Here is a 17,476-nt window from a genome sequence, read left to right on the forward strand (position 1 = left end):
ACTCACCTCCAGTTTCCCCAGTGCTATCATCGGCAAGACAAGTCCAGAGTATGATCGAGTACTTCTCACTTGCCTGGACGATTGTTTCTCCAAAAACACAAGCAGCACAACACTAATCAGGCAAAGCCCACTTGATTCGTACACCATCCATAACTTTAAGCATTCACCCTGCTCACTAAGATAGACACGAGCAAGTGTACACCATCTCTAAGATGCGCTGCAAATAATTACAAAGGCTCATCCAACAAGCCATTCTAAACCTGCAACCTCTAACACCAAGAAGGGACATGACAGATGTATGAGAACTGCATTCTCCGCGAGTTCCCCTCCAAGCCACAGACCAAACTGTCCCTTTGCAGTCACTAGGTCAAAATGCTGCAAGTTCCTTCCAAACAGCATTGTTGGTGTTGTTGCACTGTGGTTATAAGGTGGTAGCTCACAACCACCTTTTCCAAGGTAATCACATCCCATGAACAAGTTAAACAAATGAAATATAGGACATACAAATCTGTTGATGATTTCCTTCCTCCTTGATTTCAACACACCTCATCCACGTTCAAAATGTGAACACTCATTTCTCAAACCAAAGATTTGGTTTGCACTTTGACAATGTTTTGCATCATCAATTCTGATAGAGACTTTTCCAATGATCTCATATGCCCCAAATCCGCAACCAAACATCTTCCAATCGCAGCATCCACCTGGGCCACTCATTCATCAAGGACCTCGGTGAGTTGTACAGCACCTTGTTGTAATTAGATATCTCCCTCTATCAGTGCGAAAAATGAACTTCATTTCAAACTCCTGTTCAACATGCACTTAAAGCCATTTCATCCAGAATGCTGGGCTGCTGCAGAGGTGCTTTTGACAGTTGTTCTTTTTTGACACTTGCTCAGTTACCACACATAGTTCCTTTGGAGATGTAGGAATGTTAGTATTGTTGGCTGTCAGCATCGCTCGGTGACAGAATAATCTCTCTTGCCTTCAAATCAGATAAAATGAGTGGCTCATCTGTGCAACCTTTTCAGGCAGAAGGGTGCAGTGCTACACTCTGCAATCTTGACACATAGTGCATGGGCTCTGTATACAATCTGAAGAAGGGCAGCCAAATTCTACCACAGTATTGACCTACACTCATTTCCCCGCAAACACCATGAAAACTCAAGCAAGCAGAATACTGCAGACACTGGAAATCTGAAATAAATAAAAGTGGTGGAGAAACTCTGCAAGTCTCGCACCATCTGTGAAGAGGCAAACACAGTTAACATTCCAAGTCTGCTATGACTCTTGGTCTGACTATTGACCTCACTGCTGTTCCTGGGGAACATGTATACCTGTTGGCTATCACATTTCTCTTCATCATACCAATGGTCTGCCCCTTAATCCCCTTGCCTCTGGACTTGGCAATTCAAATTCCACAGTCTGTTCTTCTTAATGTGATGATATTTTGTTATTTATCATGTTGCAGTTAACGGACTCAGGGACATCCTGAAGTATGAAAATACAACTTACTCCGAGTCACTGCCTGTTAGTTATTTTACTCACTCCCTTAAGATATGATGGAAATGCCTTTACAGAAAGAAAACAATTATCATGTCAAGTTGTCCCTCATTTGCAGCTACTATGTGTATGTTCCAGCTCCTCCTCTTCCCACGTTTGGTCTTGCAGATGTCCAACTGCTGCAATGGTGCACTTTCAGCAGGGGTTGAGGGATTAACCGAACAAGATAACAATACCTTACAAACTGCACTGCTGTCTTGGAGAGTCAAGAGCAGCTCCTTCAATCACATTCCAAAAATCTAAAACATGCCTCTACTTTTCCATCAAGCAATCACTGGGGGCCCAGATCCTCACTGTGATGAGTGAAGCATTGTGAACTGACAATCCTCAAGATTAATGATGTGAAGCAATCTATGTACCGAACTGTTTGACAGACTTTACCTCCAAGGAATCAGTACAACATTCATGAGCCTGAACTCAATGAGCACCTTGGCTCCTAGACAATTTCTCACACTTTGGGGCAGCCAATGCAACACTCCAATCACTCTCCATATCAGGAACTCATTTCTAGTGACTGATCAATTCCTAAGTGATTCATGTGTTTGGTCCATCAAAGAAAAATGAAGTTACAGAAGAAAAGCTTGCAAGATTCTGAGGTGGCGCTGGGACAAAATTACAACCACAACCAATAATACTGAACTCAGTATAGACCAGCAGCTAGCAGCCCAGCAACAAGAGTAACAGCAGTAACATAGAGATCAACGGGACCCAATCTGGAATTGGCAATTCATTCACTGGACATGGCAACATATTTGGGAGCTCCTGGCTGAAAGCACCATCACCATCAGGGCTCTAATGAGCCAAGGAGAAGTTCCTTTGTCTTTCAAGGATGGGTAATAGATCGCAGCCACATCAGAAACACACCTACCATGAGAAAAAAAAGTTTTCTAAAAAAAACAGACAAGTTTCAGGACAAATCAGCAAATCTCTTTGGTTTCAGGTGACAAAGCAAATCAAAACATAGAGATCACCACAACTACTGTAACACAATGATTTAATAAACAAGCCAAACTAGATTTCACTGCACAAACTTTCCAAACAGACTTCCACACAAGCAAAACACAAGCTCAATCAATGCAAATTGACTACAATTTTAGTAACTTTGGGAACAGCAAATATAAGTAAACAACAAAGCAAAAAGTATAATTCATTCAACTTATAAATGCACAAACTAAGTTGAACAGGTAAAGTTTACTGCAAAACTACAAACTAGTTTTTATACTCACAGGGAACATGCCAATTGCTCTCATCTGTTGAGGGCTCATTACAGGCCAATAAGGCTATTCATCAACAGTCGCCAAATCAAAATAACAGCAAAAAAATCTTTAAGACAGCCAGCATCTTCCAAGCAACAAGTATAAACACGAATACTTCAGCTCCTCTGGTACAAATGTTCATTGTAGACCTTATGGAACTTCAGTAGAAGTGAAAGATGGAACAGAAGATCAAGTTATCAGTGAAAAGACACTAGTGACAAAAGACGAGACACAAGATCGGCTCATCATTGAGAAGTGGATTTCTTTTTAAACACAAGACCAAACATGGGAACAGGAGCAGCTGGAACATATACATAGTAGCTACAAATGAGGGACAACTTGATATGATAATTGTTTTCTTTCTGTAAAGGCATTTCCATGATATCTCAAGGGAGTAAGTAAAATAACTAGCAGACAGGAGAAAGGTGGAAATGAACGAGAACTGTAGCTTGGATATGTACAACAGAGATGGAAAATAAAAGCAAAAAGAAAGTCAGAGCTGGAATGCCAAGGTGGAAGCAAAGGAAGTTGCACATGCCATAAGGTGGTGATAAAATCGTGAATATCCTTGAAATATTAATGAAACATCATATTTATGGCCGACGTTTTTTTCCTGTATAGAGATCCAAGCCAATTCAGAACCGTCCAATAACAAATCAACAATCTGCATTCAGAAGAGAAAGAACTTGCCTTCAAACAAAACAAGTGACAACGTCAAAACGAGCTCAGGTGACAATGCAACACTGGCGGCTCTGCGCGATGCATTAAACCTCCCAGTTCTGCACCGCTTATGCAGCAACGGGAATCGAGTTAGTTTGCAAGGACCCCCGAAAACAGCAGTCACACGTTGCATTTCAAACGCGTTCAGCCTTGTGGCAAACGAACCCTTCTGGTTTAGTGAGGTGAGAGAGGGGAGTGTATGCAAAAACAAAAAAAAAAACAAGCACTGTCTGGCAATGCAGCAGCAGCATTTTATTCTGGAGTATAAACTATGAGAAAGCCGGGGTGTTTTTGCCCCCTCTCTGTGTGTGTGTGTGTGTGTTGCTGCAGTTGAAGAATGGAGGCTGGCTCTAAGAAGAGCTGACCAGCTCCAAGGCCCAGCGCCTGCACCACCACCACCAGCAGCAGCAGCAGCAGTCCTGTTACTTGTTGACATCAGCTTCGGCGCGGTTTCGAGGAGCCCATATCCGGGGCCCGGTTACCCCTAGCAACCCGCTCCCCGGGCCCGCTGCTCAGAACAAGCCTCAGGAGGAGGAGGAGGCGGCGGCGGCACCAACCGCGGGTCCCCCTCCTCCTCCTGCTGCACCCCCTCCGACACGTGCCCGCCTCCCACCCCACAGGACACACGGCTCATCCCCCTCTCTCCAGCGGCAGCCCCATCCCGGGTCTCTCTCTCTCCGCACACACACACACACACACGCGGCTAGCGGCTCCATCCCTGGTACCTGCACATGATCCGCCATTTTCCTCCATTCATGCTCGGCCGCGGCCACGCGCCTGCGCACTGACTCTTCCCCGCCGCTCTTGCCCACCCCAACGGCGAGCCACCCGACGCCGCCCGCCGTGCGCCTGCGCCGGACGACGGCGGCCGGCTCTCTCCCCCGACGCGCCTGCGTGAGATCACTCCTTCGATCCTCCGCCCCCGATCTGATCACGTGATCCGGCACCTTGTTGCAACTTTCAACATCACACACCAGGTTATAGTCCAACAGGTTTATGTGGAAGCACCAGCTTTCGGAGCGCTGCTCCTTCATCAGGTGGTTGTGGAGAATAAGATCGTAAGACACAGAATTTAGAGCAAAAGGTTACAGTGTGATGTAACTGAAATTATATCTTGAAGAAGACCTGGATTGTTTGTTAATTCTCTCATCTTTTAGAATGATCATGTTGGTTTCAGTTCTTTCAACGTGGTCATTCTAGAAAACGAGAGACTTAACAAACAAAGCAGATAAACAGGGGGAAAAAAATCCAACACGTGGGTAGTATCGAAACATAAAGTATGAGAGAAACTCAGCTGGTCTGGCAGTATCTTTGGAAAGAGAGAGAAAAACAGAATGTTTCAGAACCATTGCCCCTTCTCCAAAACTGTTTGTGGCAGGGAAAGGTTGGGATGATATCATTGAGGTGCAGGGTGGGTCAGGAGTGGTAAACAATAGGCAGAAGTGGGTACTGCAGATGCTGGAGATTAGAGTCCAGATTAGAATGGTGCTGGAAAAGCTCAGCATGTCAGGCAGCATCCAAGGAGCAGGAGAATCGGCATTTTGGGCAAAAGCATAAAATGAAACATGAAGATAATATTTAGCTAAATGTAGATTGCTAATATCAGTACTCTGAAAATGAGAAAATTACACATGTAGGTTCTCCAACTCATGTAAGAACCAAATTTGTAAATTTGCTTTGGAGCTAGTCAGATGAAAACATCTAGTGCATTGTCATATAACTGCCTTATTTAAGAGTTTTGGTGATATATTAGAGTCCACCTTCACTTGCAAAGAATCCCAGAGAAACATATTTGCATATTTTTACCAGAAAGCAAAAAGCCTAGACTGTAGATGACATCAGGAAGCCCTCGTGAGGAGTAAACAATAGCTGGGAGAAGGACCCAGAGAGAACAACAGTTGGATGCACAAAACAACGGGTGAAGTGTGAGCCTGAGGGAATCACCACTTTGCAGATCACCTAAATTCTGCGTGCAACAAAAACCCCTGAGCTTCCTGTTGCCTGTCATTTCAATCCAGCATCTCCATCCTCAGGTTTGCTATTGCTGCGGGAGCAGCACCTTATTTTTCTGCTTGGCGACAGTGCAGCTTCTTGACTCAATATTGATTATACTGCATTTGATAGGCATGGAATGAACTGCCAAAGGAAGTAGTAGATGTAGGTACAGTGCTGAAAATGTGTTGCTGGAAAAGCGCAGCAGGTCAGGCAGCATCCAAGGAGCAGGAGAATCGACGTTTCGGGCATGAGCCCTTCTTCAGGAATGGCTTATGCCCGAAACGTGGATTCTCCTGCTCCTTGGATGCTGCCTGACCTGCTGCGCTTTTCCAGCAACACATTTTCAGCTCTGATCTCCAGCATCTGCAGTCCTCACTTTCTCCTCGATGCAGGTACAGTTACAACATTTAAAAGACATTTGGACGGGTACATGAGTAGGAACATTTTAGAGGCGTATGGACCAAACACAGGCAGGTGGGACTACTTTAGTGTGGGAAATGTGATTGACGTGGACGAGTTGGACCAAAGGGTCTGTTTCTGTGCTGTATGACTCTATTAAAAATGCAGAGGTGGACATTTAATTTGCACAGAGACTTGTAAAGTGCTTTGTAAAAGGAATTCTCAGGATATAAGGATGTAACTGTTGGCCATCCTTGGCAGTGACGATGTGCTGCTGCCTTCAGTAGCTTCAGTTCTTGATGTGCACGGACACATATGGTGCTGTGACAAAGTGAATTCCAGGGTTTTGAGCCAATGATACTGAAGGAACAGTAATGTAGTTCCAAGTCAGGATGGTGTGGGGCTCTGTTGGCTGGTGGTGCTGTCATGCACTTGTTCTATTTATCCTTCTCGATGGGAAACAAACATCAGGCAGTTGTGTTCCATATAGTTGCCACTCTTTCAGGTTCAGGCAGTGATATGGCAGAAATCTGAGTGAGTTTCTCCAGTGCAGACTGCAATCATATCTCAGCAGTAATGGAAGGAGCTTCATCCTCAGAACAAAGGAGCAGGAGTAGGCCATTCAGCCCCTCAAGCCAGTTCCACCATTCAATGGGATCATGTCTGATCTGTGGCTGAACATCATATCTGCATTTGGCACACATTCTTTTATACCTTTGCTAAACAAAAATAAATCTACCTTGGATTTAATATGAACTGATCCAGCATCAACTGCAGTTTGTGGAAAATAGTTCTCAATCTTTCTGACCCTTTCTGTGCAGAAATGCTTCTGAACATCTCTCCTGATTGAAAAGTGAAAGAACTGTGGATGCTGTAAATCAGGAACAAAACAGACATTGCTGGAAAAGCTCAGCAGGTCTGGCAGCATCTGTGAAGAGATCTCAGAGTTAATGTTTCGGGTCCACTGACCTTTCCTCAGAACTTCTTCTGTTCTGAGGAAGGGTCCCCGTGCTGGAAAGTTAACTCTGAGATCTCTTCACAGATGCTGTGGGCAGCACGGTGGCACAGTGGTTAGCACTGCTGCCTCACAGCGCCTGAGACCCGGGTTCATTTCCCGCCTCAGGCGACTGACTGTGTGGAGTTTGCACGTTCTCCCCGTGTCTGCGTGGGTTTCCTCCGGGTGCTCCGGTTTCCTCCCACAGTCCAAAAGATGTGCAGGGTCAGGTGAATTGGCCATGCTAAATTGCCCATAGTGTTAGGTAAGGGGTAAATGTAGGGGTATGGGTGGGTTGCGCTTCGGCGGGTCGGTGTGGACTTGTTGGGCCGAAGGGCCTGTTTCCACACTGTAATGTAGTCTAATCTAATGTAATCTAATCTAATCTAATCTAATGCTGCCAGACTTGCTGAGCTTTTCCAGCAACGTCTGTTTTTGTCTCTCCTGAACGGTCTGACCCAGGTTCTCAGACTATGCCCTAAGTTCAAGAATCACCAACCTTTGGAGAAGTTTATCTTTGTTTACCCTGTCTTTTTCTGTTAAAGTGAAGACTTTGGTCAGATAAACCCCAACCTTCCACATTCGAGAGAAAAAGACCTAACTTATATAATCTTGCCTCACAAAGTCTCCCCCAAAGTCCAGGTTTCAATCTTGTAAACCTTTGTGTCATCAGGAAATTTGGTGAAATTACTTTCTAGGCCATTACACAAATCATGAATAAATACAAGCCATCCCTGGGTTGTGAACAAGTCTGTTTCCAAGTCCATTTGTACACGATTCAGAACACAATGCAGGTGAGTATAAAGTAACCACTCAAAAATGTTCATATTTCATATCTTTAAAATTACACCCCTGCATGGGATCATGTTTGTAAGCATATGTGTTTGTCAGTGAGACATTCTAAGTCAGGGCTCCCCTGTTATGTGAATAATTGAGGCCCTCATGCAGATCTCTGTGGGACACCACTTGTTACATATTGCCAATTTAAGTACCTCCCCATTATCCTTGCCACTCAACTTATTTCTCAGCTATTTCAGCAATACACCGCAATTCCATGGGCTTTAGTTAACATTATCTTATGTGAGATTTTTCTGGAAGTCATATAGTCATACAGCACAGAAATGGACCCTTCGGTCCAACTCGTCCATGCTGACCAGGTTTCCCAACTAAACCCGTCCCATTTCCCTGTTTTTGGCCTGAATCCCTCTAAACATTTCCTTTTCAAATACCTGTCCAAATGTCTTGTAAATGTTTTAACTGTACCTGCATCTACCTCTGTAATCCTGAACAAGGGTTACACCCAAAGCGTTGACTTCTCCGCCTCCTGATGGTGCCTGGCTTGCTGTGTTCTTCCAGCCTCCTGCTTGTCGACCTTGGATTCCAGCATCTGCAGGTTTTTTGTCTCTACCACTTCCTCTGGCAGTCCATTTCACACATGAAGCACCCTCTGTGTGGAAAAAAAAGGTCCCTTTTAAATCTTTCTGCTCTCACCTTAAAAGTATGCCCCTGAGTTTGGAACTCCCCCACCCTGCGTGGATGAGAGAAGATTGTGGAATTGTGTGGCTGTGTCCGTCATGAATGCTGAGGGGGAACGTTTGTGGTTGTGGAAAAATTTCACTGAAAGTGAAATTTATCTTATTTTAAGGATCATTAGCTTCTTCATTCATGTGTAATCTGTGCTGATTTTCACTTGTGTCAAAATGAAGGCTGCAAGTTTGTTGGTAATTTCTGAATTTGAATATCATTGAATATATTTTGTTATCTTGGTTTATGGCTACCCCGCAGAGTGTGTAACAATATTAGGACTGGGGAATGAATTCTTGATTAGATTTCATTTTAATGGAGCATCTTCAAGGAAGAGAGAATGGAGAGAGATGGAGATCTGTATAAAGAGATTTCCAAAGTTTGCCACTTGGACAATAATATCTTCCAGCAGGGGAATGTGTTAATTTCATGCAGTGTTGCATGACACAAGGTTAACTGGAAATATGTCATCACCAAGTGGTTAATTTTTTACCTGATCTGGTCAAACAATAGTGAACACCCGATCAGTTGTTGTGAAGTTGCCTCTCTTGAGATTATCAGTAATAGTAATGAATAGTGTGGCTTCTGAAAAGCTCTGAAGTGCTCAAGCAAACTACAACAGCACTGTTTAAAATGAGGATAGATCTTTGCAATTTGAGTGATAAACGGACTGTTGTCACAGATTCACTCTGAGAGTAGTCAGTGCATGCCTGCAGGTTAGAGAAAAAGAAATTTTGGTAAATTGGAAAGAGGCTCACTTGAAATAAGAACGGGGGGGGGAGCACTCCAGTTGTAATTTAGTGTCATACTGATGTCCTGTGCATTTTAAACATTATGTTTTAATTTTGGAGCATCTAAACAACATCTACAAACATTCTCCTGCCCATGATCTTTGTCACATCTTCTACAAATTCCCTGAGGTTTGTCGAGCATCAGCTAGCTGTCATGAGTCGACACTGACTCTTCTGGATAAACTGAACATTTTTGTAGTTCTCCTTCATTGATGAAAGACCCCAACTATTTCCTCACCACACATGTAAGACAAACTGGTCTGTGATTCCCTGGTTTTCCAATATTTCATTCTTTTAAAAAGGAGAACGATGTGCAATTTTCCCATCCATGGGGATGACTACTGTATCTGGGGAACTCTGAGAGATGATAGTTGGGCATCTGCAGTGTGCCCCCCCCGACTTCCTTTAACACACTGGGATGGAAACAGTCATGTCCTGGGGATTTGTCACTCTTAAGTTCCATTATTACCTCATGACTGCTGTTTTACTGAGATGATTTTTACTCAGTCACTGTTCCTAATCTGCTGTTAATTTCCTTGGGATGTCCAGCAAGTTATCCTCCTTTTCAATTGCAAATTCAGGAACAGACAACAGGAACTTTCTGTTTTGATGAGAGAGAATAGATGTCCAGCTGTGGGTGCACGTAAAGGGAGGTAAGGAGATGCCGAAGTGAAGGACAGCAAAGCAGAGCAGACACCAGCATTGCGGATGCTGAAGATCCAAAATAACATGCTGTCGACTTGTTGCTTTCTTCTTGTAGATTCAAAGCAGCCTGGTGTCTGAAATAAAGACAGAAATTGCTGGAAAAAGTCAGCAGGTCTGACAGCATTTTTGTGAGAGAAAGGCAGTGACTGTTTCAAGTCTGATATGACTCTACTTCAACCTTGAATATGGATGAAGAAAGCAACAGGTCAACAGCCCAGTGTCAGTCTAGTGTTCTGGTGGAGGGCGCATACCACACGGCCGTGTGGAAACTTGTGACCTCTGGTGCTGCTAACATAACCTTTGTGTCCAGCAATGTGAGAGAGTGTTCTATTCTTTATTCTGATCCACAGCATCAAACAGCTGGGGGCCTCACTTTGTCTGATATCAGTGAATGATATCCACTGGCTACAGCTGAATGAAGGGTTATATTAATTTCCTGAGATCCCAATTACGTTCTGTATCACAAAGAAGAGATGCCAATATGCAGCAGCTATGTATAACAGGGTTTTCACTAGAGACACATATTTTCCTGAAATTTCCCCAAGTTGTTATGAAGGTGCATCACTCACTATAAAGCACATTCTTAAAGATGATGTTCTCCTTACTGGAACTCAAGTCATTGAGATTCATTCAGTTTTTTTATTGATCTGTTTTGCTTTCATCAAGTCACAGAAACTTACAGGTTAGAAACAAGCCATTCAGCCCATGCCATATACTTTAAGATGAGTTTTCAGAAGTTCAAACTGATGCAGATTTGGAAAGGATGAGGAAAAAGATGACCTCTAAAATATTGGGAAAACCTGGTAAGAATCAGTGAAATCCCCTCCAAATCACACACCATCCTGACTTGGAAAAATCTCATTGTTCCTTCAATGTCATTGTCATTGGAGTTTCATCCCGAACAGAATTGTTTGTGTATCTACTCCCTAACACTGCAACAGTTCAAGAAGGCAACTCACCATCACTTTGTCCAGGCCAGCCAGGGATGTGTGATAAATGCTGGCCTGACCAGTGATGAAAACATCCCATGAAAGAACAAAACAGACCTGGGCAGCATGCCAGGAAGACAACTGGAGCTTGGCCAGAGAGGGAGCCAGAGCCTTTTTTCACCTTCCAGACATCATTGCGTACAGAGCCCAGAAATACCACAGACAGGGGTGAGCACTCTCCAATGTCCCAAAGCCCTTCAGGTGAGTCTTCTCAGACAAAAACTGACACCAAACAAATTATCAACAAACTGAAAGCTTCTCAAAGAGGGAGGTCGGAAGTATGAGAGGCAGGTGGTTGAGGTTTGTGGAGGGAACCCTATTCCATGGGCATAGAAGGAAGCTCTGAGACCTTGGCAGCAGTGTTTTGAAATATCTGACTTCTATCATGCCAAGGGAAGTGTGAATCAGCCTCCCGCTTGAGCCTGCGCCTTCATATCACCATCCTTCACCTCCCTCTGTCAAATAAACAGTGGAAGAACAGTGGGATCCAAATGGGGAAGATGTGTCAAATCAGAGAGGAGAACCAACCACCAGGCAGAAAGATAACAATGTGGCAATTGATTAATGGACCATGATAGGAAGGGAGAGAAACAGTGGAAATCTACAAGGAAACCAACAGATGCAAAGTTATAAGAAGAATAAAAGGATTAAAGACACTAACTCTGAATTCAACAGTTTTTGAACACAACAGATGAACTGAGAGAACAACAGTATGATCTGGTATCTGATACAGAGCTATGGCTACAGGTTGGCATGGATTTGGACATGAACCATGAAGGGTAGAGGATAGTTAGGAATGACAGGCAACTGACTCGTTGTGAAGGGATGGTTCAATTAGTTAATGGTACGAACACAACAATGAGTGATGGCATCAGCTCAGGGAAATGATACAGGCAAAAGGTTACCTGGGAGAGTGGTGTACATGCACTACACCCCTCCCAATCTGTTACATTGTCCAGCCCTGAAACCCTCCCTATCACTTTCCCCTCCTCCAGCCCCAACACCTCTCCCTATCCCAGACCCAAACCTCCAACTCAGCACCGCCCTCCTGACCTGTCAATCACCTTTCCCATCTATCCGCTCCACCCTCCTCTCCAACTTACAACCGCTCCCTCACCTCATCAGTGGCGGCCTCCAAGTGAAGTGAAGCTGTTGTCTCCTGCTTTCTATTTGTATCTTTCTCCTGGATGAGGTTCCTGGGGTTTGTGGTGATGTCAGAAAATGAACAGGAAATGACATCACCACAAACCCCAGGAACCCCATCCAGGAGAAAGATATAAATTGAAAGCAGGAGACAACAGCTTCACTTCACTTGGAGGTCGCCACTGATGATGTTACCTAGCCAGGTAATGAAACGTCTGGATATCAAACCTACAGCTCAGCGAGCAAACCTACACCCTAAACCTCAACCTGAGCTACAAACCTTCACAAACCTTGTTCTCCCTCACCTTCATCTACCAATTGCATTTTCAGCTACCTTCCCCCAACCCTACCCCCACCCCCCCCCTCCCATTTATCTCTCAGCCCCCAAGCCGACAAGCCTCATTCCTGATGAAGGGCTTATGCCCGAAACATTGATTCTCCTGCTCCTCAATACTGCCTGACCAGCTGTGCTTTTCCAGCACCACACTCTCCACTCCAAATACTTTGTCTCAAGCAACTCAGAAAGCACCAAGAGGAAGGTAGTGCCAGGGATTTGATGGGGAATTGTGTTTGGCCAACAAGATCCCAGGCTACATCTGGAGGGACTGTGGGAGACATAGCAGTAAGTGGAAAAGCCAGGATGCCTGACCAGACCCCAGCACTTGAGTATTGTCACAGCCTGAGGGGAAACAAGCAAGTCAAGCCCAACTATTCCACAAGCTGTCAGTAACATCAAAACAACCCACTGAATCACAAAGATGGCAAATCTGTCTCAGATAAAGATAACTTCAGCAGTGGGTAAGTTGTTGGAGAGGATTCTGAGGGACAGGTTTTACATGGATTTCGAAACGTAAGGACTGATTTAGAATAGTCAGCATGGGTTTGGGTGTGGGAAACCATGTTCCACAACAAAGTGACCAAGAGCATCGGTGAGGGCAGAGCAGTCCACATGGACTTTAGCAAGGCGTTCAACGAGGTTCTACATGGTAGACTGGTTTGTAAGGTTAGAACATGACTTGGTACGGTAACTGCTTCACCTAAGAAAGGGCAGAGAGTTTTGAACACAGCCCAGACCATCAGGCAAGCCAACTTTCCATCCTCGGAAAGGCAGCCAATATCATCAAGGACCCCTTCTATTCCCAGTTATCATCTCTTCCAACCTCTTCTGTCAGACAGAAGATACAACAGCTTAAACACACATACCGACAGATTCAAGAGCAGCTTCTTCCCCGTTGTTATTAGAATGGACCTCTCAAACTCTCAATTTAATGTTGATCTTGTTGTTTGCACACCTTCTCCCCAGCCGTCACATTGTATTCTTGGCTCTGTTCTATTACTCTCATACACTTTGAATGGTATAATAAGGTGTGCCTGTACACAAAAGAAAACTTTTCACTGAATCAAGGTGCATATGAGAACAATAAATCAAATCAAGTTCATGCCTAGGTGCTCCTCACTGCAACCCAGCTCCACAGACTGGGATGTGTTCCTCATGTGCCTTACACCAGACTTACTGCTCCATCTGGAAAACCGCCATGGCAAGAGATTCCCAAGGTGACAGAGAAAACACCTCAGGAATGTCCTAAAGCCTTCCTGAACAGGCCATCATCTCCTCTGCCTCGTGTGGGAGTCTCTGGCTTCTGCCCATTGAAGAGTTGGCAGAAGATTCATTCGATGGCACATCGGGAAACCGTGTCAGGAGCACGGAAAGCTGAAGCCAAACCATCAGATCGAGTGCCCAAACCCCACAACAATTCACATCCCAGACACTCGGAGCACCAACAGACTCCCGAAGTGTCAAAATCTGCAGGTCATACACAAAGCACTGATCATCTGCTTCCTCAGAACTTAGTGCACAGAGTGGAAGTGGGTCATCCTGAATCCTGAAAAGAAGATTCCTTTCCAATGGAATTTTAACAGTGGAAGCGGATGGGTTAATGATGTAAGATGTCAGCCTGAGCTGAATGCAGTGTTGTCTGAGCTCTGAGGAAAGAGACCTTGGAGTGTAGGTTCAGAGCTCCTTGAAAGTGGAGTCGCAGGTAGATAGGATAGTGAAGAAGGCGTTTGGTATGGTTTCCTTTATTGGTCAGAGTATTGAGTACAGGAGTTGGGAGGTCATGTTGCAGCTGTACAGGACATTGGTTCAGCCACTTTTGGAAATACTGCGTGCAATTCTGGTCTCCTTCCTATCGGAAAGATGTTGTGAAACTTGAAAGGGTTCAGAAAAGATTTACAAGGATATTGCCAGGGTTGGAGGATTTGAGCTACAGGGAGAGGCTGAACAGGCTGGGGCTGTTTTCCCTGGAGCGTCAGAGGCTGAGGAGTGACCTTATAGAGGTTTACAAAATTATGAGGGGCATGGATAGGATAAATAGACAAAGTCTTTTCCCTGGGGTGGGGGAGTCCAGAACGAGAGGGCGTAGGTTTGAGGTGATAGAGGAAAGATATAAAAGAGACCTAAGGGGCACTTTTTTCACACAGAGGGTGGTGAATGTATGGAATGAGCTGCCAGAGGAAGTGGTGGAGCCTGGTACAATTACAACATTTAAAAGGCATTTGGAAGGGTTTGGAGGGATATGGGCCAGATGCTGGCAAATGGGACTAGATTGGGTTGGGATATCTGGTCGGCATGGACGAGTTGGACCAAGGGGTCTGTTTCCACACTGTACACCTCTATGATTCTTGGGAGATCACCATTCAGTGGGAACACTCACAATGCTACCCAAAGGGAGGACAGCACTGTCACAGCTGCTGTCTTTCAGAACAGGAAGTTAACCAAAGGCACCCTCAGGTCAATGGAAAGGATATGTTTTGCTGCTATATTAAAGAAATATTTATCAGTCAACTAATATGTCTAAAGCTGGCAATCTGGTCAGAGAGTCATAGAGATGTACAGCACAGAAACAGACCCTTCGGTCCAACCCTTCCATGCTGACCAGATATCCCAACCCAATCTAGTCCCACCTGCGAGCACCCGGCCCATATCCCTCCAAACCCTTCCTATTCATATACCTATCCAAATGCCTTTTAAATGTTGCAATTGTACCAGCCTCCACCACTTCCTCTGGCAGCTTATTCCATACACACACCACCATCTGGGTAAAATAGTTGTCCCTTAGGTCCCTGTTAAATCTTTTCCCTCTCACTTTAAATCTATGTCCTCTAGTTCTGGTCTCCCCCCACTCTAGGGAAAACACCTTGTCTATTCACCATATCCATGCCCTTCATGATTTTATAAATCTCTATAAGGTCACCCCACAGCCTCCGATGCTCCAGGGAAAACAGCCCCAGCCTGTTCAGCCTTTCCCTGTAGCTCAGATCCTTCAACCCTGGCAACATCCTTGTAAATCTTTTCTGAACCCTTTCAAGTTTCACAACACCTTTCCGATGGGAAGGAGACCAGAATTGCACGCAGTATTTCCAAAGTGGCCTAACCAATGTCCTGTACAGCCGCAACAACACCTCCAAACTCCTGTACTCACGTTGCTGTTTGTTTGTGGGAGCTTGCTGTGTACAAGTTGTTTCCTGTGGTCCACCTTGAACAGTGATGACACTGCAAACCAGGACCAGCCTATCTTCAAAAAGCCACCCTGAGGTCCTGATTGGTGTAATTACAGAACCTGCCCTCTGGGTGGCAGTGTAAGGCAGGTTGTGAAACACTAAAGTCGAGGAGCTCAGATGGGCAGGAGATTTCATCGAGTTGTCCTTGCTTGGTCAAGAAAAATACGTTTCTTGAATAAATAGTCTAAACTGCAATTCCAGTGCTTTTGTCTGAAAACACTGCGTAGTGGATCTCCTGTGGTGTTGCTCACAGAGGTACAGGAAAGCCCTGAAGCCGATATTCTAATGTCAGTTTGCTCAATGATTGAACAAAGATGAAGAAGAAACATTGCTTCGCCCAGAGTCCCCAGTTTTATAAATAAATCAATCTCTGCACTTACTGTGTTTCAGGCAGACGTCATCCATTCAGCCCCTCGAGACTGCTTTCCTATTGGCTGAAACCATGGCTGATTTTCTGTCTTACCACCTCCCTACTAAATCCCCATATTTGCAATTCCATTACAGACTAAAAGTATTATCTTCACGAAACAGAATGAGTGAGCATCCATCGGTCTCCACTGGAGAATGCCAGAGACTCAGAGCCCACAGTTTCTCCTCATCTCTGTTCAAAATGATCAGGCACTAATCTGGAGTCCGTGTCCCTATGTACTGGCCCCTGCAGCCAGTGAGAAGCAATATCTCAGTGGTGACCCCGTCAAACCCTCTGAGTCTAGTCAATATTTCTAAGGGATCATCTGTCATGAATCTAAACCCCAGGGTGTATTGCCCTGTTGTGGTTTGTTCAGCCTCACAGCAAGTGTGTAACTATTAAGGGACATGCTCACAAGATCATCGGTGTCCCACGGCATGGGACCTGAGGTAGTACAGGTCTCAGTCTCCAACTTGCAGCATGATACACCGAGAGAAGCATGCCACATTGCTCAGTATGAGCCCAGGAATGGCAGCGCCAGTGATTGGAGCAATGGTAGCCAGGTGCACCTCATAGAATCTGAGTTCCCCATTTGGGGCTGTTAACCTGTTTCAATCAGGGACTCCTGGCTGACAGATAAAAACAGGGGGTTCTGCTCAATCTGAGCTAGCTGAGTCCATGTCTTGTACGATACACGCGTAAATAAAGGGTGACTTAGCGACAGGTTACCAGCCTTCATGGAGTAATTTCACCCATGACTGGAATATATGTAGATTCCAGGGAATGGAATAAACATTGATTGAATCCCTTCGTATAACCTTACCCACATCTGTTTGTCATGTTACAGGAACTAAGAGAAGCATTGCCTTATCAGGTACAAACCCCCTTGTGAAGGCAAAATGCCTATCGTTACATCTGTGATAGATTTTGATGCTATTTCAGATCAAGTTTGATTCAGCCTCTCCTCACCAGCCAACCTTATCATCCCAAGAGTCAATCTTGGGCCTCTGGCTGGAGTTGTTATACAGCACTAACAATAATGTTGGTGTTTCAATCAGATATTTGTGTCAGGACTGGCAGAGTATTGCATCCTTTGTATTTGTCAGTGTGGAGTTTGCACATTCTCCCCGTGCCTGCATGGGGATCCTCCAGGTGCTCCACAGGAGTCAAACTTCAAAGATGCGCAGGTTAGGTGGATTGTCCATGGCAAATGCAGAATTACAGTGATACAGTAGGGGGGGTGGCTCTGGGTGAGAGGGTCTTCAGTTGGTTATTGTGGACTTGATGGACCGAATGGCCTGCTTCCACACTGTAGGGTATATACGATCAATGATAATTCTATTGTTGTACTGGCTATTAATGCCAACATGTTCCATGGTCCATTCTGGGCTATCACAGTCACAAGCAGATGGGTTCCCATTTCCCATCAA

At 44.8% G+C, this 17,476-nt stretch overlaps 1 protein-coding gene across 3 annotated transcripts in view; it reads right to left on the reverse strand.

Moving 5' to 3' along the window:
• The window catches only part of xpo7 (exportin 7), a 113,533-nt gene extending 109,180 nt beyond the window's left edge, over positions 1 to 4,353 (reverse strand). The window contains exon 1 of one of the 3 annotated variants that reach the window (XM_087984169.1): positions 4,262 to 4,353. In XM_087984169.1, coding sequence (XP_087840295.1) covers positions 4,262 to 4,279 — 18 coding nt within the window. In that variant the 5' untranslated portion in view covers positions 4,280 to 4,353. Of the gene's footprint in view, positions 1 to 6; positions 46 to 2,786; positions 2,951 to 4,261 lie in introns of those variants that run through there. The other 2 variants (XM_087984168.1, XM_087984167.1) reach the window with 2 other exon arrangements.
• Between the last annotated feature and the right edge of the window lie 13,123 nt (positions 4,354 to 17,476).

This window comes from Chiloscyllium plagiosum, unplaced genomic scaffold (genome assembly GCF_037043375.1).
Source record: "Chiloscyllium plagiosum isolate Xiang-an unplaced genomic scaffold, Cpla_swu_hap1 HiC_scaffold_48, whole genome shotgun sequence".
Taxonomy (NCBI): Eukaryota; Metazoa; Chordata; class Chondrichthyes; order Orectolobiformes; family Hemiscylliidae; genus Chiloscyllium; species Chiloscyllium plagiosum.